Raw genomic sequence first — 24,239 nt, forward strand, 5'->3', positions numbered from 1 at the left:
TATAGCCTACGCTGGCCTCAAACTCACAAACTTCTTGATCCTTGCTTTTGTTAGCTCACTGTTTGCTAATTCACTTGCTTCTGCACTTGGTGTTTGGTAATTTCTGTTTCCTGTTTCTCCTACCCTGACATGGTCAGATCAGGTTTTGAGTTTTGACTCTGTTTATTACTTTGTTATGTGACCTTGAATCAACAGGTTGATTAATGGCTTCACTTAAGAATTCTGACACCCTTAATATTGAGGCTGGAGGTGAGTAGAGAAGGAGGTATGCACAGAGTGTCTTGAATGTGGAATTTCTCATATTCTGGTTTTTCCTCCAGGTAGAGCTCATCTCTCTCATGTCCTTTCTTCACCTTCAGTATTAAATAATTCTCTCGCTCTTCTTTTTTGTGGGAATAAGTACAGGAAATGTCTTTAAATTGTACTTTCACTCAAGAATAATGACTTAAACTTGTATGCTTATGTAACATGTATTATAACAGTGATTACATCCTAAAATTTAAAAAAAGGGTTCTGGCACCAAGTTGGTACTTAATTTATTGTTTTTCCTTCTTTAAGTAACTCACATTTCTAGGCTTCATATTTTTTAGTTATCTAGATCACTAAATGTTAAGAACACATCTTTTGAAATCAGTGTTATAAACTGAATCTAAATAATGTTTTTTTTAAGTCTTTACTATATGGTAAGGCATTGTTTTGCTTTGAATTTTATGTTCTGTCAGTCACTTAAAAATGACTAAAAAATAATTCCTGCTTTCAGTGAATGTCTATACTATATGACCTGTAAAAGACCAGGATCTACTCTAGTGTGACTATACATAATAGAACAAAGTATATCAAGCAGTGTAAAAAACATATAATTTAATATGAAGGGCAGAAGAGGCTGCTGTAAGAAAACTCAAATATATGAAATTATCTTTTATGTACTGTGCCACTATTGGGACTTGAACTCAGGGTCTCATGCTCTTGCTGCACTTTCTTGCTCATGGATTGTGCTCTATGACTTGATCAAGCCTCTAGCCTGGATTTTTGCTCATTATTTTAGAGGTGGGAATCTTGTGGACTTTTTCGCTTGGGCTGTCTTTGAATTGTGACCTTCCATATCTTAGTCTCCTGAGTAGCCTGGATTATAGGTGAAAGCCACTGGTATCTGGCTTAAAGAGTTTTTACAAAGAAAGGTATATTTGAAATATTTAAGGTAACACAGACCTTATAGGCAATTAAGGTGAATATTCCTGGTAACTGATTTGTGAAATAATTTGTGAGTAGCTTAGAGAAAGGAAGTGGTGATCACCAGGGCCATGTGTAGATTAACTAGAAACAAGTTATGTCAAAGTAACCAAATTATTTGGCAGATTAAAGAACCATGGTAGATAGTAGCGTTGAGTGTGTATATGGAACATGATGGATATATACTAAAATATTTTTGCCAGTCCTGGGGCTTGAACTCAGGTCCTGGGCACTGTCCTTGGATACTTTTTACTCAAGGCTAGTGCTCTGCCACTTGATTCACAGTGCCACTTCTGACCTTTTCTGTTATACAGAGGAAGCAAACCTGGGGTTTTGTGCATGCTAGACAAGCACTCTACCACTAGGCCGTAAAAGAATTTTGTTTTTGAAAAAAAAAATATATATATATACATTGTGAGGCTACATATGTTAAATATTTGCTAAACAATTCCATCTACTTTTTTTTTTTTGTGGGTCCTGGGGCTTGAACTCCGCCTGGGCACTGTCCCTGAGCTCTTCAGCTCAAGGCTATTGCCCTATGCTTGAGCTAAGCCCTACTTCCTGTTTTCTAGAGATTAATTGGAAATAAGAGTCTCAGGTTCTTTTGTGCCTGGGCTGGCTTTGAACCTTGATCCTCAGATCTCAGCCTCCTGAGTAGCTAGGGTTGCAGGTGTGAGCCACCATACACAGCTTCCATCTACATTTTAAATTTGATTATTATAATAAACTTATCAAAACATATTGTCTGTGTGAGGTCCTGGGATCAATATTTAGCAAGCTTGAAATCAGGAACACAGACACACAGACACAGACACAGACACACACACACAGACACACACAAACACACACACACTTAGACCCTGAAGGAAAATCTTGCTGGAAGAGGAATATCTAGAAGTCATAGGTCACCATACTCCAACTCTATTCCTAGGCACTGAAACTAAGCTCACCTTGTTGACTGGCTCCAATGAGAAAAGAAGATGGTTTTTCTCCTTCTATTCCTTAACAAAGCCAGAAAGATTTCAGAAAGGACAAACACCAAGAGTGTAGCTCAATAAAGCACTGAACCAGCATGCCAGAAGCACTAGAATCACCCCAGCAGAAAAAAATTAAACACTTACCAAAAAAAGAACACAAGGAAGCAAGCTTAGAGAAGGACCAGAGTATAGATAATTTAATTGTTGATAAAGTCTACTCACCTTGAGCCTTACAAGACATTATTTAAATTACCACATTTAAGGATATCATCACTTATTTTTAATGACTCCTGTCTGTCTGAATACATTTTTTAGCTGTAAAATGTTGAGACCTTGCTTTTATAATCTTGTTTTTCCTTAATCTCTAATGTGAGTTCTCAGCTTCATGACCTTCCCCATCTAGACATAGTAAAAAGACTTTAGTTTTTTATGCCAGCCAACAGGTCCATTCTCAGTCAATTATTTTCTACCACTGAAATTGTTTTGTTCAGGCTTTGACATTTCAAAGACCAGGATTTCAATTTAGTTACCTCAAGTAAAAATTTTGTTGAGCATGACTGTGCAGGTTCTCAAAAAGTCAAATTCAAAGCCTTGTACCTCTTCATGATTCTTAGTACTCTTTTTTTTTTTTTTTTTGCTGGTTCTGGGGTTTGAACTCAGGGCCTGAGCACTGTCTTTGGGCTTTCTCAAGGCTAGGGTACATGTATTGGGGAAATCAGTCATTACTGACATTTTAAATTATTCTAGCTTTACAATATTATTTGACTATAATAAAAACTATATTTGCTTCAGCCTATTTACGGAGAAAGAACATACCCAAATGGAAACACAAATATCCTCAGAGAACTGATTCTTAGTAGTATCACTTTATGAAATGAATTAGTTGAGACAAGAAACAGTGCTGAAATGGAGAAAGGGAGAGTTACTAATAATTTATTAAAGAGCAGGACAGGTAGAGCACTAGGGGCAGAATGGAGCCTCTGGAGGCATTTAAAGAGAAAGTAAGTAGAAATGAAGGGTGTAGATGATAGACTTCTTTCACCTAGGAAATAAGAGCAAATAACTTTCTCTGCTCTTTTTTGTTGTTGTTGGTCATGGGGCTTGGACTCTGGGCCTGGGCATTCTCCCTGAGCTCTTCAGTTCAAGGCTACTGCCCTACCCTTAGAGCCACAGTGCCACTTCCAGTTTTCTAGTAGTTAATTGGAAATAAGAATCTCACATTTTTTAGTGCCCCGGCTAACTTTGAATCTTGATCCTCAGATCTCAGCTTCCTGAGTAGCTAGGATTACAGGCCACTGCCCCTGGCTTTTGTGTGTATGTGTGTGGGGGGGGGCGAGGGGGTTGGGGGTTCTGGCAGGGTTGGAGTTCATTTCCTGCAGTTCCTTGGCCTTAGTTTACAAACCAACCAAACAAAACAATTGGAAACATAATTATAATATTTCTAAAAACTTGTCAACAACTTTCAGTCATTTTAAAAAATATTTCACATTTTTTACAAAGTGTTTTTTTTTCTTTGGCAAGTCCTGGGGCTAGAACTCAGGGCACTGTTCTTGAGCTTTCTCTAGGCTACTGTTCTACCACTTGAGCCACAACACCAGTTCCAGCTTTTCTGTGGTACTGAGGAATCGAACCCAGGGCTTCCTGCATGTTAGGCAAGCAATCTAACACTAGGTCACACTCTGACCCTGACAAATCCTTTTTTAAACAAATATAAAACAATCTATAAGGAAAAAAAGCCATATGTGGATTATTTACACCTCTGATAAATAGGGTTTTCTCTGTCTAGGAATCTTTGTGAGACCCCAGTGAAGCCCAAGGTCTGCTGGGCCTCTGGCACCAGCCCTACTGGCACTTGGGCTCACACTGCCTGCTTCTGTGCCAGGACCCTTCCATCGCTGTCCCCTTTCCAAGCCCTCCAAAGCGTCTTAAGTCCCTCCAGGTAGAATCTGTGGAAGGAACCCTTGCCCGGAAGCAAAGCTATTTCCAGAGATGCTCATCTACTGATGGGGTCAGAAGAGCCAAAACCGAAGCCACAAAGCCCTGTGGAGACCGAGGGCTTTTCCACTGCCTGAAGGCGGTGCCTATCACCCGTCCTGGGCATGGAGGGGTGGGCAGAAGCACAACCTTGCCTTCTCTGCCTGGCCCAACCTGCCCAGCAGGAGTGGAGGGGTTGCCTTGAGGAGTCCCTTCCTGGCTCCCTTCGCATCACTGGCCCAGCGCTGGCCCAGCAGAGCACTGCACACTTGTGTCGGAGCTTCTCTGTTCTTTAGGGAGATCCACTCCCTGAAAGCCTTTGGCTTTATTTGGTGCTGGTATCAGTGAGAGGAAAGCTCTGAGCCCAAGTATGGTCTTGGTGGAACACTTTTTAAGAGAGGCTCTGAAGTCCCGGGCTCAGTCCAGGAACAGGCCTGTCCTTGCCCCCAAGAGGTGTTTACTGTGTTACTACTCATGAGTGTTTCATTTTTAATATTTTCACTACAGCTTCAAAATTATCTTTATGTTAATGATTGCCCCAAATCCAATAATGACAATAAACTAAAACACACCCCTCAAGAAAATCTTCTACTCTAGAACAAGTTTAAAATAGTCTTTTACATTTCTCAAATGAGAGCTGATTGTTTATAATCTTCACACAGCACAGATCCCATTTCAAATAACAGGAAATGGCTTAAAGTATCCTAATAGACTTGGATTTCTTAATCTATTTTTAAAGCTATTATCATTTCCAAAGGATGAGGTGGAGGGCTGTTTAATATATCAACAGTTTTCTTCTCGCCTAAGAATATGTCTGTTGGTGTGGTAGAATGGCAGGAAAAAAACAATGCAAGTGTCACCACCCTATGGCATCTTTCCAAAGCTCTCAGTCTCTGCTCTGTGTGCCTGCTATACACCAACACATTTCTTCTACGAAGTTGCATTCATTTATATGCCAGGCTTCTGAACTGGGCCAAGGCTCCTTGAAGACCTTTTGCCTGTTCTGGCCTCTCCACAGCTGTGTCCTCAGTGTGGATTATATTATAGGCACAATAAATGGGAAATTCTAATGCACTGTTGGTGGGAGTGTAAATGAGTACAACCATTATTGAAAATAGAATGGAAGGTCCTCCAAATGCTAGAAATAGTACTACCATACAATCTAGCAATCTAAGTACCGAGTCTGTATCTAAAGGAAATGCAATGAATAAATCCAGTAGACACTTGTATTCCTGTTTCCTGCAGCACTAGTTACAGTGGCTAAGACATGAGGACAATCAGGTTCTCCACAGCAGATAAGTGGATGGAGGATATATACACACACACACACACACACACACACACACACACACACACAGAATACTATCCAGCCACAAAAGAATACTATCTAGCTGTAAAAGACAACTTGGCTGAATCCACTGAATACTATCCTGAGTGAAATAAGCCAGGCACAGAAAGACAGAGTTTGTGATCTCATTTATATATGGAATCTAAAGCTGCTGATCTCATAGAAGGACAAGTAGAATAGTAGTTACCAGAGAGTTAGGTGGTTGCCTGGCGAGAGACAGGGAGGCATTGATTAAACATATGATCACAATTAGATAGAAGAGGGGAAAGCCCAGGACAGGAAAATTTATAGAGATAAAATAGATGAATAATTGTCAAAGGCCTTGTGTATAGTGAGAGAAATTGAGACTATTAAGGAATGGTTAAGGACTTTCTTGGGTGATGAAAATGTACTAAAATTGTAGGGATGTTCCATGACTTGTTGAATATACTTAAAACTATTGTGTGAATTATGGCTTTTGAAAAAAATGTGTGCTGGTCCTGGGCTTGAACTCACGGCTTGAGCACTGTCCCTTAGCTTTTTAGCTCAAGGTTGATCCTCTACTACTGGAGCTATCGTTCTACTTCCAACCTTTTGGTGGTTAATTGGAAATAACAGTCTCATAGACCTTCCTGCCTGGATTCTCAGATCTCAGCCTCCTAAGTAATAATTAGGATTACAGACTTGAGGCACTGGCACTTGGATGAATTATGTCCTTCAATAAAGCTGTTAAAAAAATAAGCACTGAATTAGTGAATTAGCATCAAATGAAATCATTAAGTTTTTTGGATTTTTTTTGACACATGATCTTATTATGTAGCCTAGGCTGGTCTGGAACATGGGATTCTCCTGCTTCAGACACTTGAGTGCTGGATTCGATTTGAATATTTTTAAAAAAGCACTTAAAAATGTTTATTTCAAAACCCATTTAAATAAAACACTAAGATCCAACTGCACCTGAAATATGGTAGATATTCAACTTTTTTGAATGAGTATCTAGTACTTAGTTATCACAGTTAGGGACGCTTATAACTCTGGAAATCAAGAAAACAACAGAATAAGCAGTAGTTTTTCTTATTCTTTCTCTTGTGTGTGGCAATTTTCATTTTCTCATTGGTTAGAGCTCTGTCACCTAAGCCATGACTTCAGCCCTGAGAACAGTGGTCTCTTAAAGTGTTTGAGAAGCTGTTTAACTAAAAGGTGAAATTCTAAATTATCCATTTTTCAAATATTTATTGATGTTAAAGGATCAATTGGGGGGATTGTGTTAATTTACTAAGTTTTATGTTATCTTTCTATAGTTTTAAAATTTATTGTAGGGGTGATGTATAGTTACAATTACATATGTGAAGTAGTGAGTACATTTCTTGTTGGAAATTGTTACAAGCTTTGCAGGGAAAGTGAAAAGGAGCTGATACATTTTGTGGTTTTTGTTTTGCATATTCCTGTAAGAAGGTGAGCTGTGAGTAAAGAGGAAAGACATCAAGTGTTGATATCTGTAAACGTTTAAATCTTGTTTTTTTTTGCTAGTCCTGGGGCTTGAACTCAGGGCCTGAACACTGTCCTTGGGCTTTCTCAAGGTTATGTCTCTACCACTTGAGCCACAGCACCACTTCCAGCTTTTTCTGTGTATGTGGAACAGAGGAATCGAATCCAGGTCTTGTACATGCTAAGCAAGCACTTTTCCCACTAGGCCAAACTCCAGGCCCACGTTTAAATCTTTTTAACAATAACTTTATTATCTTTTTAGGGCTTCACCACTTCCCCTTAAGCAACAATTATCAACATCCTCATTTTACAGATTAGGAAACTGAGATTACTAAATCTGATCTACTCCAGGGGACAGAGTGGGAAGATGCTGTTATCAAAGAAAAAATGTTCTGATAAAATGAGGGGTCAATTTTGGGGTCTTCAGCAAGCTAGGAATAGCTCCTCGCACTGAGACACAATCTTCCACCTCTCGGAATGACGTAACTATTCAAGTCTACCACAAGTGGTTATTATTAGGAGTCATGAATTGAAATAGGGAAAAGCACCTCAGCTCAACTCACAAATCAGTAAATACTTCTGGATATTTGTAGCCAAGGGAAAAACGAGTGAAAGGAGTCAACGGAGGGAAAATTACCGAGAGGAAATTAACCAAGAGGGGAGGGGGATTCTAGCTAAAGTCTGGGCAGAGATTTATTTACACACTAAAGGTGAGAGGATGAGAAATTTGTTGATACTAAGAGATCAGATATCAAGGTCAGTTGACTTAGCAGAATTCTTGCTAAGCCTGACTTCAGCTGGGGCAGATTGGGCCCAAATAGAGGCCAAATACAGAAGAGGAATGAGAAGTGCCTAACTTCACAGTTTGGGCCAAGAGAACATCTGTCACTTGGGCCCACGAGGACCTCCTGATTACTCTTCCCCAAACAAGAAGAGTGAGGTGGCAGGCAGCACGGTTCCGGGACTGTGGGTTCGGAGGCCAGCTCCCCTTTAAACGCAGCGTTGCCCGGCAGCAGGGACTAAGGAGGCCGAGTTCGGAGACCACCAGAAGAACGTGCGTCGGAGCAAAAGCTCCAATCCACGCACCACGCTCCGCCCCTCCAGCCAGCACCCGACCTCGGGGAGGGCTCTGCAGGTCGGAGGGGCGGGCTCTGCAAGTCGGAGGGGCGGGGCCGCCGGTCGTGATTGGCCGTCCGTCCCGGCCTGGGGTTTCCCCGGCCCCGCCCCCGCCTCCGCGGCCGTCGCCGCCGCCGCTCCCGTGCCCGCGAGGCCGAGCTCTGGCGGATCCCGTGCTGCCGGGCGGGAGGGGCCCGCGCTGCGTTCCTCCCTCTACCGGTCCTCATCTTTAAAGCACGAGTCCACACGCTCCGCCTGTTGGATAGGGCGCTGAGCACCGGACAAGGAGCAGTCGAGGCAGGCCAGGGCCGACCCGGGAGGGCCTGAGGCGACAGGGTTGCCGCGGTTGGCACGCCGGCGCCTCAGCCCCGACCGTGTGTTTGCGGGAGCTGTGAGGGGAGGGGTCCCGGGAGCCATTGTTGGCGTTCCGAGTGCCGCCTGGCCCCCAGTCCGCCCTCTCGAATCGGGAGGAGCCCTTGCCTTCCCCCGGATCCGGGCTCCAGACTCGGGTACCTCACGCCGCCTGCCCGCCGCGCGGTCCGCCGCCCGCAGTCCAGGTGGAGACCATGTTTGACAAGACGCGGCTGCCGTACGTGGCCCTAGATGTGCTCTGCGTGTTGCTGGGTACGTAGGCGCCGCGGGCCCGAGGGGCGTGCGTGCGCGCGAGCCGGGGTGGGCGGGGTGGGGCGCGGGGCGGCGCGCCGACGTGCGGGCCGGGGTCTCCCCGGCGGGGACTGCTTCCGAGCCGGCGCGGCGCGTGGGGTGGGTGTGCCTGGTGCGGGCGCCGCTGCCGGGCGAGACGCGGGGCGGGGGTGCTTCCGCAGCGCGGGACCCCGCTTTGAAGCCCTGCACTCCAGCCTTGTCTGTCGCCCCACTCGGTGCGCTGAGCCCAGCCCTGCTTCGCGCCTCTGCGCTCGGTCCTTCGCTCCTGTCCTCTGTGTCTAGCAGGCAGGGTGGCTGCTCCCCCTTTTCTACCGTAGATCGTTCCAGTCACTGGCGCACAGGTTCTCTACAGAACCTGGCGGGGTAGGGTGGTGGTGGTGGTGGGGCACCGGGGCTTCTCAAGTAGCAGGCGCCTATGCCTGGTTTAATCTTCCTTGTGAGAAAGTTTAATTTTTTCGGCTATAAAAGGCTAGAAGGCTCCTAATTAGAAGGTGTTGCCAGGTTGTAAATTGTCAGGTTGTAAGTAAGGACGAGGATGCCAAGTTCCTGCCTCCATGTAGGTCTGAAGATGCTTGCTTTAGGGGGGAGGGGAGGGGTGCCGGTGTGTATGTGTGTGTGTCTGTGTGTGTGTCTGTCTGTCTGTGAGTCTCAGACTGCGGTTTCCTTCTCTGCGCAGACCTTGCGGTGGTTTAGCTTGCCATCTCCTGTGACAGCCCTGCAAGGAATTGCAGCGGGATGTAAAGACTTCAGTTCCAGGTTTCTGGTTGCCAGGTGCTTCTTCCTTATGATGAGAAAGAATTGGACTCATTTGGATAAAGGGATAGGTGTTGAAAGGAGTGGCTTTGACTTTTATTTAAAATACGTATTGGGCCAGGCAGCTACGTTACAAACGATTTATGTTAGGGAAAACAACAAGACATGCTGGAGTTTTGGTAGTGCGACTCCTGTTTAAGTAATCTAAGTAGTAGTCCTGGCAAGTCCTCAGGGTCTGAGATGCTTGCCTTTGGCTGTCTGGCATCCAAGATGCAAGCTTCTCAGGGGTGGGAGTTTTCCTCCTATTTTAACTCTGTAGTTCCAGAATGTTCAGCTCTTCTTTCACATAGGTGCTTACAATCTTAACACGTTCATATAAATTCTGATATTTTTTTAACCGCTCAGGAAAATTTTCTTTTATGTAGTGCATAGGGATTCAACTTCCATAAGTCATGATATGAGTACAGTGCTTCTTGGTCATTGTTACCCTCCCTTGATTCCCCTCCCTCCTCTCCCCCTTATCCTTCTCTCTTTCCTACCCTAGGTACTTAGTTCTTTTTTTTTTTTTAATTGTTGTTACTAAGAAGTTTTTAAAAAGGAGTTCAAATCCCTAAAGTCAAGTTATGAGTACTATGGTTCTTGATCATTGTTACCCTTCCTTCGTGTTACTTTTTTTTTTTTAATATAACCTACATTGAACATAATGACGTTTGCTCACCTTCCATTCCTGAGAAAAAAATTCTGGTATCTATGACATGTCTTTATTGTTTACCAGAATACTTCCTGTGTATCCCCCTTGTGAATTTTAGGTGAAGGGGATACAGTTTTGGACAATCTTTAGGCCAAGTGTGATGTGCACTTATAATCCTAGCATTAAGGAGGCTGAGGTAGGAACTTATTGAATTCTAGGCCTGCCTGGCCTGAATATCCAGATCCTGTTTCAAACACACACACACACACACACACACACACACGCACGCACGCACGCACACGCACGCACGCACACACACACACCCCTACCTTAGTTTATATATTTACTTGCAATGAAAGTTTACTTTTTGTAAAAATATTAAATTAGAAATGTATTTTAATATTTACTGGAACATTGTCAAGCTTCATCCAAACTTCAGTGAAAGGAGAGGAAATGATTAATTAGAAATAATTTTGTTAGTTTTAGTGTATTGTCATATACACTAAAACATTGATATTATATATCAACTTCTGTTTTCTTACCATATGGGATTATTAACTTGTAAAATAAGGTGTTTTCTTCCCAGAGACCAAACAATGATGAAGAGGGATGAAACATAATATATGCTGCTCTTGGGTAGCTGAAGCCAGTGTTATTAAATACAAAGCCATAAACAAGTTCTGTTTGTTTAAAATAAGGGAGACTGTATGTAGTACAACTTAACAAATTATAAATTCTGTGCCTATATTTTCAATATAGCAAACATATAATTGTTTCCTAGAGGTTGGTGTAATTTTATTTCTACATTGACCTGACATTTTGAAGCTTATGATGACTTTTTTTTTTGATGACTTTAAATAAGATACTTAAAATGCCATTAATGGTTTCACAAGAAGCTTTTTTTTTTTTTTTTTTTTTTGTGGCCTGAGCACTGTTCCTGAGCTCTTCAGCTGAAGGCTACCCTACCGCTCTACCCTTGAGCCAAGTCCCACTTCCTGTTTTCTGGAGGTTAACTGAAGATAAGAGTCTGAAGTCCTTTTGTGCCTGGGCTGGGTTTGAACCTTGATCCTCAGATTTCAGCCTCCTGAGTAGCTAGGATTACAGGTGTGAGCCACCGTGTCCAGCTCATGAGAAGCGTTTTTTGTAGACTTGCGAATTTTTAGAACAAAACACCATTTGAAACATGTTTGTTTTCATATTACTGGTTTCTTTTATAGTAATTCAGTGTGTTAAGATAAACTTTTACTTCATTTTTTCTAAACAGTAGGTACCGGGCTAGGAATGTGGCTTAGTGATAGTGTTTGCCTAGCATGCCTGAATCCCTGGAAAATTCTTCAGTACCATATAAACAGAAAAAACTACAAGTGGTGCTGTGGCTCAAGTGGTTGAGTGTTAGCCTTGAACACAAGAAGCTCAGGTACAATGCCTAGGCCCTGAGTTCAAGCTCCAGGACTGGAAAAAAAAATAGTAAGTACCTCTTTCAAATTACTTAATAGATATGAGGCTTAACATCTATTTTTCATTAGAAATAACAATAAAGGAGAGCCATGGAACAGACAATACAAAACTTTTTTCACAGTGGCTTTTGGAAAGCTTATATTTCTGTAGTAAACATTTTCTAGTGGGAGCATAGGATCATATTGTTTGGTTTTTATTTACCATCAGCAGTAAAATCATGAGAACTTGAAGAAGTTGTCAGTTTGTTCTTAAGTTTTCCTGTGGTGTATCTGCAGGTAAGAATTGACTGTACCAGCAAAAAGATGATTAAGCATTTCATAAGTACAGGGTTTTGTGAAAGTGATTCATAATTATAATGTGAATATGTTCCAGATTATGTTAATGACCACTCTTAACATCATTTTGTATTTCCATTTTAATGTGATGATGTTATGTGATTTTGTTTCAAAAGTACTTTATAATTTTACCAAGAGTAATGTCTTCTGAAGTGACGATTAAACATACTGTGTGTGTATGTGTATATGTTTGTGTGTGTTTCTGCCCCTAAGTTGTCTTCATCATTACTGTGTAACATTAATTCCTGTGTATATACATGCTCAAGTTATTAGTCCTTTCAGTGTAAATGCTTGAAAACAATTAGAATCCTGATAGATGAGCTATATTTGATTCTTTTCTGAAGTAAAGTCATCTTGTTCTTTCGATGAATGGTTTTGTAATTGTAGAAAAGACCATATTCTCTATAGAGAAGGATGAAGAATAGCTATGAAAGTGGCTGTGTATTAAATTTTATCTTGGATACAGTTTGTTAGTGTTTGATTGCTAAGCATCATTCCCTGTTTTTGTCATCCTGCCATTAATGGACTCTGAAACCATTAATTGATTACGTGCATATTGACTGAAGGTCAGCTTTGTACCTTGTTATGTGCTGATGATACAAAGATGAAAAATCCTTGCCATATACATATATATATATAGTATATCATGATAAGTGGGATAATGCGGCATGAGTGCCCTTGGATCTGTGATCTGTAATACCCTCTGATCTGTATCAGTGCCTTGAGTCTATCTAGAAATGGCTCTTTACCCTTAGATATGCAGAAATGTCAAAAGTTGCTTAGAATTTGCTCTGGATTTACATGTTCATGGGTTATTTGAAGTAAGTCCCGTGATGTCTAGAATATTTGGAAGGAACTAATCAATACCTTTCTCAGTGTCTGTGTTTTGCTTTGTGGCAGTAGTACCTTTTGGTACTACTTTTTCTCCATTTGCCCCTCCAGTTCTTTCTTTCCACTGACTACCTCAACTAAATCCTTGCTTTTGTGAAGAGCCAGTTACCTCCTGATGGATTTGTGTTGCCAGGCCTTTTCTGTATTCTGTGAGTAGGTCACAACTCATATTCAATAGCCTCCTCGGTCAGCTCGCTTCAGTTACAGATCTTTCTGGGTTCTGATGACCCTTTCTTTTGTTCCTTTAGATTTACAGATTTAACTTTTTCCCAGTGTTGCTGTACACCACCATCACTAGATGCTTTCTCCAAATCCTGTGTACATCTTGGAGAATGGTTCCTTTAGTAAATTCTCTTGAATATATTATTTGAGTGTTGTGCAGCGCTTCCCCCCCCACCTCTCTCTCTCTCTCTCTCTCTCCTCTTCTTCTTCTTCTTCTTCTTCTTCTTCTTCTTCTTCTTCTTCTTCTTCTTCTTCTTCTTCTTCTTCTTCTCTCTCTCTCTCTCTCTCTCTCTCTCTCTCTCTCTTCTCTTCTTCTTCTTCTTCTTCTTCTTCCTCTCTCTCTCTCTCTCTCTCTCTCTCTCTCTCTCTCTCTCTCTCTCTCTCTCTCTCTCTCCTCTCTCCTCTCTCCTCTCTCCTCTCTCCTCTCTCCTCTCTCCTCTCTGCCAGAACTGGATTGATAACACCATCTATGTCCAACAAGCTGTGAGGTAACTTTTCTATCTACACATCAGTTCCAGCTCACCTTATTAGCAGATGCAACAGGGGTCTTTGGGCCTGAGTGTTGGCTTTCTTAGGAGGGAACAGGTTACAGTTTCCTTAGCATGCTCTAAATGTGGAGTCATAGAGAACAAAATCTGGGACAAAAATAGTGCTTGTGATCACTGGTGGTTGTGGAGTCCCTGTGACTTATCTCAGTATTAATTACCTCAAATATGGATGTCCTTCTTGTCACTGTAATGCTGATGTCACTTTACCTTACCCTATAAATGTACCCCTAAGGAATGATACCTTTCGTAATCTCCACTATGGATCCCTTCAGTAAAGAGCTCACGGTGGGGTTGGGGGAGATATTGTGGTAAGAATAGACTTTTTTTTTTTTTTGCCAGTCCTGGGCTTGAGCTCAGGGCCTGAGCACTGTCCTTGGACTTTCTCAAGGCTAGAGCGTTACCACTTGAGCCTCAGCACCACTTCCGGCTTTTTTGTATGTATGTGGTACCAAGGAATCGAACCCGGGTCTTCGTGCATGCTAGGCAAGCACTTTAACCACTAGGCCAAACTCCTGGCTCTAGACTTTTTTTTTTTTTTTTGCCAGTCCTGGGCTTGAGCCCAGGGCCTGAGCACTGTCCTTGGACTTTCTCAAGGTTAGAACTCCACCACCTGAGCCTCAGCACCACTTCTGGCTTTTTTTTTCCTTCTAAGTATGTGGTACTGAGGAATTAAACCCTGATCTTTGTGCATGCTAGGCAAGCACTAGGCCAAACTCCCAGCCCCAAGAATAAACTTTTAATTGTACTTTTTTTTTTTGGCCAGTCCTAGGCTTTGAACTCAGGGCTTGGGCACTGTCCTTTGGCTTTCTCAAGGCTAGCGTGCCTCTACCACTTGAGCCACAGCACCACTTCCAGCTTTTTTCTATGTATGTGGTACTGAGGAATCAAACCCGGGTCTTCATGCGTGCTAGGCAAGCACTCTACCACTAGGCCAAACTGTTGACCAAGAATAGACTTTTGTATTTTGTGCTTTCCCCTTTCTAATACTGGTTTGTTCTTTCTCTTACTATGTAACACATTTGTTGACTAGTGGTCACTAGGTATTGTTAGATACTAAAGATAAAAATAACTAGGACATAGTGGCTAGCTTGACTGACTTATTATTTTGTCATCTTCTAACCCCAACTAAGGAAATTTCTATTGCTTCTGGTGAAAATTCTCTAGCTTTTTCTTAAGTGAGTAATTTTTTAAATAAATAAGTTCTTTAATTTTAATGCAAAAATTAAAATACTTGGGGCCGGGAGTTTGGCCTAGTGGTAGAGTGCTTGCCTAGCATGCACGAAGACCCGGGTTTGATTCCTCGGTACCACATGCATAGAAAAAAGCCAGAAATGGTGCTGAGGCTCAAGTGGTAGAGTTCTAACCTTGAGAAAGTCCAAGGACAGTGCTCAGGCCCTGAGCTCAAGCCCACGACTGACACAAAAAAAAAAAAATTAAAATATTTGAATAAATCAAGATTCAATTCTATGTTTACAAAAGATACAATTATATTAATATGAAACAAATATACGTTTATAGTTTGGAACAAAAGTAAGGGGCATAGAAGAAATTGTTATTATTTGGCACTTAAGGCCAGTGTTAACTTACATTTGCCTTGTTTTGGATAGAGAATGGAAATATTTAGATAATGCTCCCCCCTACATATTTTATGACAAGTTCTTCCTCCTATTGTTTTTGAATTACATCCTTTTGGAAACACAGAGATGCTATGATTTTTTATTAATGTCTTTCTCATTTTGTCAGCTTTGACTGAGCCATACTAAAATTAATCTGTTTGGGGAATTATTTGTTTTTGGAGGGAGTTATTATGATTCCTTTGTATAACAAGCTGAAGTTAGTTTAAACTAAATATTAGCACTACAAAAAGATGTTGGCAGTAAAAGTGACTAAACTCTAGATTTTAGGTATATTAACTAGCATATAACCTTAGTTTTTGTGGCAAAGAATGTAGTAAACTGCCTATTTCTTCTAATTTGTCTTCCACAATTGAGATGGAAATAATATAGTATGAATAAATAATATGGTCTGAATAATATAGTCTGATTATGTAGTTACTGTCTTGTCTTAATTTATTTCAGAAAAGCATGATTCATTATCCAGAGATTATGAATGATTGTTGCAAAGTTCCTTATCTTTCCCTTCACCCTATTCTTTCTCCTCTTACCCTCTTTAATTTTTTTTCTTTCCATAATTCCTTATTTTCTTCCTTCTGTCCTTTGCATATTCAACTTTTATGTGTAAGTGAAAAGTAACTCAGGAAGTTTTGTTATTTTTCTGAAACCAGCCTAAAGTTGGAAGTGACTTTAAAAAAAACCATATTAATAAAAACCTATTTAATAAAAACCTATTTTTAATATAATTTTTTTTTTTTTTTTTTTTTTTGCCAGTCCTGGGCGTAAGCTCAGGGCCTGAGCACTGTCCTTGGATTTTTTTCTCTCAAGGATAGAACTCTACCACTTGAGCCTCAGCACCACTTCTAGCTTTTTCTAAGTATGTGGTACCAAGGAATCGAACCCGGGTCTTTGTGCATGCTAGGCAAGCACTCTACCACTAGGCCAAACTCCCGGCCCATTAATATAATTTTTATTGTAATTAATAAAAGGGTTACATGATATTTGCCAGATAAATGGTGCCTTAATTCCCACACATTGATACCCTTTCACATGTCATGGTCTCCATTTCCCTTTCCCCCTCCCCCACTCCTCATCTTGTTTTCCCCCGTTCTAAAAAAAGCAATTTTTTTTTAACATTAGAGATAACATACTCAGGCAGTGGACATTATACCATACTGCCTGTCTTCAAATTGCATTTTCTTCATTTATGGTGTGACCTTAAAATGTCAGTATGTGCCGGGTGTGGTGGCTCAACACCTATAATCCTAGCTACTCCTGAGGCTGAGAGCTGAGGATTGCCCTTCAAAGCCTGCTCCCCCAGGCACTAAAGTCCAAGAGACTCTGATCTCCAATTAACCACTAGAAAACCGGAAGTGATGCTGTGCCTTTAGGTATAGGGTGGTAACCTTGAGCTGAATAGCTCAGGGACAACACCCAGGTCCAGGGGTAAGGCCCTGAGCTGTAGAGCTCAGAGACAGCGAGGTAGCGCTCAGGCCCAAAGTTCAAGCCCCATGACTGTGAGTGTGGGGGAGGTGTCAGTATGTAAAGTATTTTCAGAAATGCTTTGCACTTATTATTATTATTATTTTGTAGTATTACACTTTGAACTTGGGGATCTTCTTAGAGCCCTGTTCATTATGTACGTATGTACGTGTGTGTGTGTGTGTGTGTGTGTGTGTTTTGAACTGGGCTTGAACCATTATCCTCCAGTTCTCTGTCTCCTTAGTAGCTGGTTTTATGGGCAGTCATGAACACCAGTGCTCAACTAAAATAATCCTACAACATACAACACAATCATTAAATGAGTAAAAGTATCACACACTAGTTTTGTAGAAACTACAAACTATAAAACACACTGTAAAATATTTTCCATGAGTACTCATAGAATGAATTTGAAGCCTAGTGTTTTATCTATCACATGTAAAAGCCACACACACACACACACACACACACACACATATACACATATATATTATCTCCTGTTGGGAGCCAGAGTGGAATCAAACTGTACCTTGATTTGCATCAGACAATGGCTTTATTGTCTTATTGTTTTCTGGCCTTATTCTGTTTAAATGACCTGAGATTTACCATATGAATGTAACACCTGGAAGTTCCCTGGGTCTCAAGAAGGGAAGGGGCTGGAGTGGAAAATAAATGGGGCAGTCTTTACCTGGACTGCAGACATCCCGGACCCGGTGTGTCTGTCTCTCTTCTATTTTTTCCTAGTCCTTGCCCCCTATTTCAGGAACCCCAATCTGTGAACCCTGGTTTGCTGCCGGCTGGCCCCGGCAATCTCCAAGTAGTGGTAATTCTAGGCATGGTAGAAATTGATCTGTGTTGGTCTGTGGTAGAATGTAACTAAATAATGGAAAAACAGATACTTTATACAGTGATAAGTCCTGAGTTTCAACCCTATTTCAGAAAATGAGAATTAGCTATACCTTCACATTTATTGCTCAGGTCTTAGCACTGGCCTATTCCCTTGTTAAAGAACCAATTTCTTAAGGTTTTGGGGTGACTGTAATTGTACATTGTCCTTTGTCACTGTCCTTTGGCTTTTTCACTCAAGGCTGGCACTTTACCACTTGTGCCACCCTTTCCTTTCTTTCCCTCTTTCCTTTCCTCCTTCCTTTCCTTTCCTTTCCTTTCCTTTCCTTTCCTTTCCTTTCCTTTCCTTTCCTTTCCTTTCCTCTTTCCTTTCCTCTTTCCTCTTTCCTTTCCTCTTTCCTCTTTCCTTTCCTCTTTCCTTTCCTTTCCTCTTTCCTTTCCTTTCCTCTTTCCTTTCCTTTCCTCTTTCCTTTCCTTTCCCCTTTCCTTTCCTTTCCCCTTTCCTTTCCTTTCCCCTTTCCTTTCCTTTCCCCTTTCCTTTCCTTTCCCCTTTCCTTTCCTTTCCCCTTTCCTTTCCTTTCCCCTTTCCTTTCCTTTCCCCTTTCCTTTCCTTTCCCCTTTCCTTTCCTTTCCCCTTTCCTTTCCTTTCCCCTTTCCTTTCCTTTCCCCTTTCCTTTCCTTTCCTTTCCCCTTTCCTTTCCTTTCCCCTTTCCTTTCCTTTCCACCTTTCCTTTCCTTTCCCCTTTCCTTTCCTTTCCCCTTTCCTTTCCTTTCCCCTTTCCTTTCCTTTCCCCTTTCCTTTCCTTTCCCCTTTCCTTTCCTTTCCCCCTTTCCTTTCCTTTCCCCTTTCCTTTCCTTTCCCCTTTCCTTTCCTTTCCCCTTTCCTTTCCTTTCCTTTCCTTTCCTTTCCTTTCCTTCTTGAGGCTAATTGAAGATAAGAGTCTCAGACTTTTCTGCTCTTATTGGCTTCAAACCACAATCCTTAGATCTTAGCCTTCTGACTATAGGCCTGAGCCACTGGTTGCTTGCTTGATTTTTGTACCTTTCATTTATTCATTGAATGTATATAATTGCTTAGTACCATGCTAGGAGCTGAAAATGCCAGTGCAAAAAAATAGATAAGGGGCCGGGAGTTTGGCCTAGTGGTTAAAGTGCTTGCCTAGCATGCACGAAGACCCGGGTTAGATTCCTTGGCACCACATACATAGAAAAAAGCTGGAAGTGGTGCTGAGGCTCAAGTGGTAGAGCTCTAGCCTTGAGAAAGTCCAAGGACAGTGCTCAGGCCCTGAGCTCAAGCCCAGGACTGGCAAAAAAAAAAAAAAAGATAAATTCTCTATACAAACATATGAAAATTACAAAGGTTTGTAAAAACATACAATAATTAAAATGGTTGTAACAAAGTAAAACTTTGGGGGTGGCAGTCTCAAAGATGCTTCTCTGAGAAATTGAGATGATGTATTGAGAGATGTTTATATTGAGAATAAGGAGAAGTTATGGGAGGAGTCCAAGCATAGGGAAGATGAGTTGTTGATGAGGAAAGCACATTTTGTAATAGAAAACAGGCCAACAAGGCTGGTTTATACTATACATCTGTATTTTTCTTTCCTGATGCTGGTGATCAAATCAAGGGCCACATGTATGCTAGGCAAGTGCTCCTTTTATATTCTCTCTCTCTCTCTCTGTCTTCTTTGCAGACATCAGCCTGAACTCTTGCTTAGCTTTCTTTTTCCCCTTTCTTCTACAGCTGGCATGCTACCATTTCAACCATGCATTTTGCTGGCAAATTGGAGATTTTTTTTTTTTTTTCCTGGCAGACTAGGGGCTTAACTTAGGGCCTTCAGTGCTTTCCCTGAGCCTCTTTGTACTCAAGACTATTGCTCTATCACTTGAACCACAGCACCCAATCTAGCTTTTTCTAAGTAGTTTATTGGAGATAAAAGTCTTACAGACTTTCCTGGCCAGGCTTGTTTTGAACTGTGATCCTCAGATCTCAACCTCCTGAGTAGCTACGATTACAGGCATGAGCCACTGAGACCCAGTTCCCATCTCTGTTCTTATTAGTAATTTTTTTAGTTTTTATTTTTAAGTAGGAGGGGATGATAATAACAGCTAACATTTATTTAGTGCTCTTAGGCTTTGTATAGCTTGTACAGTTTAAACTGCTTGCTCAGCAAGAGTTGTTTGGTCATCCCTATTTTGCAGATACTAAAACTGAGGCCTAGAATACTTGGGAAACTCACCCAAAACAGCCCAGCTAAGAATTGGTATGGATCTGCAGTTGTAAACACATTTTTGAGGATTACAAATTTCTCCCCTTAGTACTGGGGTTTGAGCTTGGCCTAGAAATTCATTCATTTTGCTTTTAGCTAGTGCTCTTCCAACTATGCCATGCTTCTAGCCAACTTTTTTTTTTTTTTTTTTTACTGGTTTTGAACTGTAGTCTTTTTGATTTCAGCTCTTAAGTAGCTAGAATTACAGTTATGAGCCTGGCTGAGGACTGTAGGTTTCAAACATTGATTTACTGGTCCAGATTTCGACAAGGTTGTAATGAATGTAAAAGATGAGGGATTAGAGATAGGGGAAATTGGTTGACTGTATGAAGCACTGAACATTATAGGCCCAAATGCTTTATGACTTTCTTAATCCTGTTTAGTGGTGATGTATTTTCAGAATCAAATTCTTCTCATCATATGTTATGCATATATGTTTAAAAGAAGCACTTTTTCATAATTTAAATGAATAACTACTGAGAGTTAGCAAACAAGCTAATTTGTTGAGGACGGGTAACTGGACAGTGTACCTAATGGCCCTGTTTAGTAACATGCCTACAGTCCTTTCTTCAAATAGCAATGTTGCAGGCATTCCTTCTGACTTCCCAGGAAAGAAGGAACCTTTGAACTTCCTGTATTTTGAGTGAATCATGTATTTAGTGTTCACCGTCACCTTTGGTAAGGCATTCCAGCAGATATAGTTAGAAACTCATGGTTTAATCCTAAGTTGTCACTGCTTGGAAATGTTTCCTGAGTCTTTTTTCAGGGTGTGGTGTCCAGGAAGATGACATATAGGAAATGTGTAGTAGATGAGCTTTGCAGTTAATTGGCAGCTTGTTAAGCCAGGTTCTGCTTTGCCTGTTGGTTTATTTGCAACAACTGTAGGGAGTAATGGATAGCCTGATTGAGTGGTACAAAGAGAAAACAAACCCCATTATTTAAAGTCCATGAATGTGCTTCTGGTAAATATCTTAATATTTACTAAAGTTGAAAGGTCATAGAATTCTGTGAAGTATATAGTGTTAATTCCATTTTATGTTGTACCACCATGAGTACGAAAATGGTTGGAAAAATAAAATCTATGTATTTCTTAGTAGCTTCTTGCTTACTGTAGAAGGCAGACTCATAAGAAATTATAGTAATACTGTAAGTATTGAGTGCCTGTGATGTCTAGGCACTTGAGACTACCTAGAGTGAGTGAAATAAAGTCTTCATCTTCAAGAGGTACACAGAGCTTTGGAAGGGGAGATAGTAAGATATTCGAATGAAGCCTGACTTTTAATATTTAGTGACAATTTTTCCTGGTACCATTGTTTTTCTTTCGGCAGGGGTAAAGTGCTTTTTTGTTTTTTGGGTTTTTTTTGTCTGTCATGGGACTTGAATTCTGGGCCTAGGCATTGTCCCTGAGCTCTTCAGTTCAAGGCTGTCACCCTACCCCTTGAGCCACAGCACCACTTCCCATTTTCTGGAGGTTAACTGGATGGAGATAAGAGTCTCATGGATTTCCATTCCTAGGCTGGTTTTGAAACTCATTCCTCAGATTTCCACCTCCTGAGTAGCTAGGATTACAGGCCTGAGCCTGGCTAGGGGTAAAGTTTTGAGAGCATTACTTTTGATATTGCCAAGTTCATACCAATCTGTACATGTTATTGTATTATGAGTGTTTAGAAAGTATGTAGCATGTAGTAAGCATTGCGATATTTGTCACATGAATGAATAAGCAGTATACTTAAGTAAGCCACTCTTGAGATATTTGTTACTGCAGGTCACCTCAGTTGCCCATGAGTTTCCTCATCCAATGAGGAAAAAGCTGATGCTAATAGTGCCTTCCCCATAGTGCTGTGAAATTAGATGAGGTAATGTATGAGACAATATTTGTACATTTATTTAGCACAGTCTAAACTGTAGTAAGCATTGAAGTACTGCTTTGGTTATCATTATTAACTTAGTAAACTAATTTCATACCACATAGTATTTTTTTTAATTGTCAGGATAATATATAAAGAGGTTACAGTTACATTCATCAGGTCATAGGTGCATTACTTCTCACACATTGATACTCATGGTTTTTTTGGGGGGGAAAGGAGGAGTCATGGGGCTTGAACCTGGCCTGGGCTCTGTCCCTGAGCTCTTCAGCTCAAGGCTACCACTCTACCATTGATCTAAGTCCCACTTCCCATTCTCTTGTGGTTGATTGGAGATAAGAATCTCAGGTCTCTTTGTGCATGGGCTGGCTTTGAATCTTGATGCTCAGAGCTCAGCCTTCTGAGTAGCTAGGCTCTTAGACAGAGCCACCGTGCCTGGCTCCTTCTCATGTTTTTGTCCCCCGTTTCCTCCTCTCCACCTCCTCCCAATCATCTTGTTATCCCCCCCTTCCCTTTCCTATTTAAAATAAACATATATACAATGTACCAGGTAACCAAGTCAGATGCAATAAGAATATGGGATTAAGCATAAGGGCAAAAAAAGAAAAGAGAAATAACAGTACATTAAAACCATCAATCACACAAGATAAAGCCCTTGTTTCTGTATCCTAGAGTTCCTTTCATTTAGGCTCGTCTTATATGCCACATAGTATTTAAATGTGATTTTTATGTACTGGTGACATTTCTTTTGGGATATTGTTTAATGTAGTCCTAATTATATTGTAAACAGCTTTAAGATGTATCCTAGTTCATATTTCGATTCCCACTTCCTAGTATGTTCAGTCCTAGAAATGTTCAGTTACTTCTAATGTATTTCTTTCTGGAACCAAATACCTAATTTTATACTTCTGGTTATATTTCTGGGTGATCAGTATTCACATAGCTCATAGGTAGGGTAACTGAATGGATGAACATTATTTGAGAGAGAACAATGAATTAGAAATGGGAATAAAGTGCTTGTGATAGAGATGGTATAGTTTGAATTGTCATCACTTTTCTTAGTACTGCACTGCTAAAACATGAAGGTATTGAATATATACCAGCTAAGACCTATACATATTGGTTTTCTTTGTAACTTTTTTGATCAATAAGAATTGAAGAAAATAATGTGTAACTGGACACTGGTGGCTCACGCCTGCAACCCTAGCTACTCAGGACATCTGAGGATTGCCATTTGAAGCCAGCCCAAGCAAGAAGGTATGTGAAACTTGCTTTTCCAATGAACCACAAGAAGTGGACCTGTGGCTCCAAGTGGCAGAGCCTTGAGCAGAAAAGCTCAGGGATATTGTCCAGGCCTTGAATTCAAGCCCTACTGAATCCGCCATCCCCCACTAAAATGTGTTTAACCATCACACTCATCTCTAGTGTTTTGAGATGGTTCTGAATTCAGCTGAGATAATTTGTTAAATATATGGTCAAGTAAAAATGAGATCAATACTTTTATAAATTTTTTCCTTAAAGAAACACCTTCAAAATAATCTCCCAATTTGTTTTAGAAAATATCTTCAGTCTAATTTATATAGTGTAGCAGTGGCATTTGTTATATATGTATATATATTTAAAGAACATAGGTAAAAGGTAGGACTTGAAGTAAAAGGTGAAAGGGTTATATGAGTTGAAGAGTAACCAGAGTATTGAGACAGGTATTTTATGTTTGGTTTTTTGTTTTGTTTTGTTTTGTTTTTGTGGGTCATAGGGCCTGGCTCTTCCTGCCCTACCCTTGAGCGCAGCCTCACTTCCCGTTTTCTAGAGATTAGTTGGAGATAAGAGTCTGGGGTCATTTTGTGCTAGGGCTGGCTTTGAACCTTGATCCTTAGATCTCAGCCTCCTGAGTAGGATTACAGGTGTGAGCCACCGTGCTCTGCTAGAGACAGAAATTTTAAATTGTTCCTTTCCAAATATTTTCTATGTCTGACCCAATGGCCCAGCTGGAGAAAATGTTTTCCTGATACTATCAAAACTTGTTGGACAAGTTATGGCTAATGCTAACTTGACAGCTTTTGTTGGATATCTATATTAAAACTTACTTTATGTCCTGAAATATGGGTGAAATTCTAAATGTGCCATCGAATAAAGTCTAGTAGTTAACAAAATTTGAAAATTTGGATATAAGTGTTGGTAAGAATTTTCCCCCTAGTCAAGATTTGACATTGTAGATGAATTTTTAGGGAAGAGCAATTAGTGTAACTTTATTTAAAGAGTTAGAAGTGTGGTTTATAGAAGGAGCTATTAGTTTGGAAATCAGATTCTTATTTTGTCTCTACCCATGTCCTTTGGATAACTTTGCATCAATTTCAATGGAACTTTATTAAAATGTTTTGTATTTTATCAATATATGAAACATGATTTTAATTTTTATATTAATGTATCAAAAATATTCAGAATTATATGTATAACTTATTTATACGTATAAAGGTTTAAGTATATGGA

The 24,239-nt window shown here is 40.6% G+C and overlaps 1 protein-coding gene across 2 annotated transcripts in view; it reads left to right on the forward strand.

Annotated features, from left to right (window-relative positions):
- Positions 1-8,273: 8,273 nt before the first annotated feature.
- The window catches only part of Plpp1 (phospholipid phosphatase 1), an 82,996-nt gene continuing 67,030 nt past the window's right edge, over positions 8,274-24,239 (forward strand). Inside the window, exon 1 of one of the 2 annotated variants that reach the window (XM_090331939.1) lies at positions 8,274-8,736. In XM_090331939.1, the coding sequence (XP_090188065.1) occupies positions 8,679-8,736 (58 nt within the window). In that variant the 5' untranslated portion in view covers positions 8,274-8,678. The remainder of the gene's footprint in view (positions 8,737-24,239) is intronic. The other variant, XM_090331940.1, reaches the window with a different exon arrangement.

The sequence above is a fragment of the Megascapheus bottae genome, chromosome 4 (assembly GCF_031878675.1).
Source record: "Megascapheus bottae isolate mThoBot1 chromosome 4, mThoBot2.hap1, whole genome shotgun sequence".
NCBI classification, from domain to species: Eukaryota; Metazoa; Chordata; class Mammalia; order Rodentia; family Geomyidae; genus Megascapheus; species Megascapheus bottae.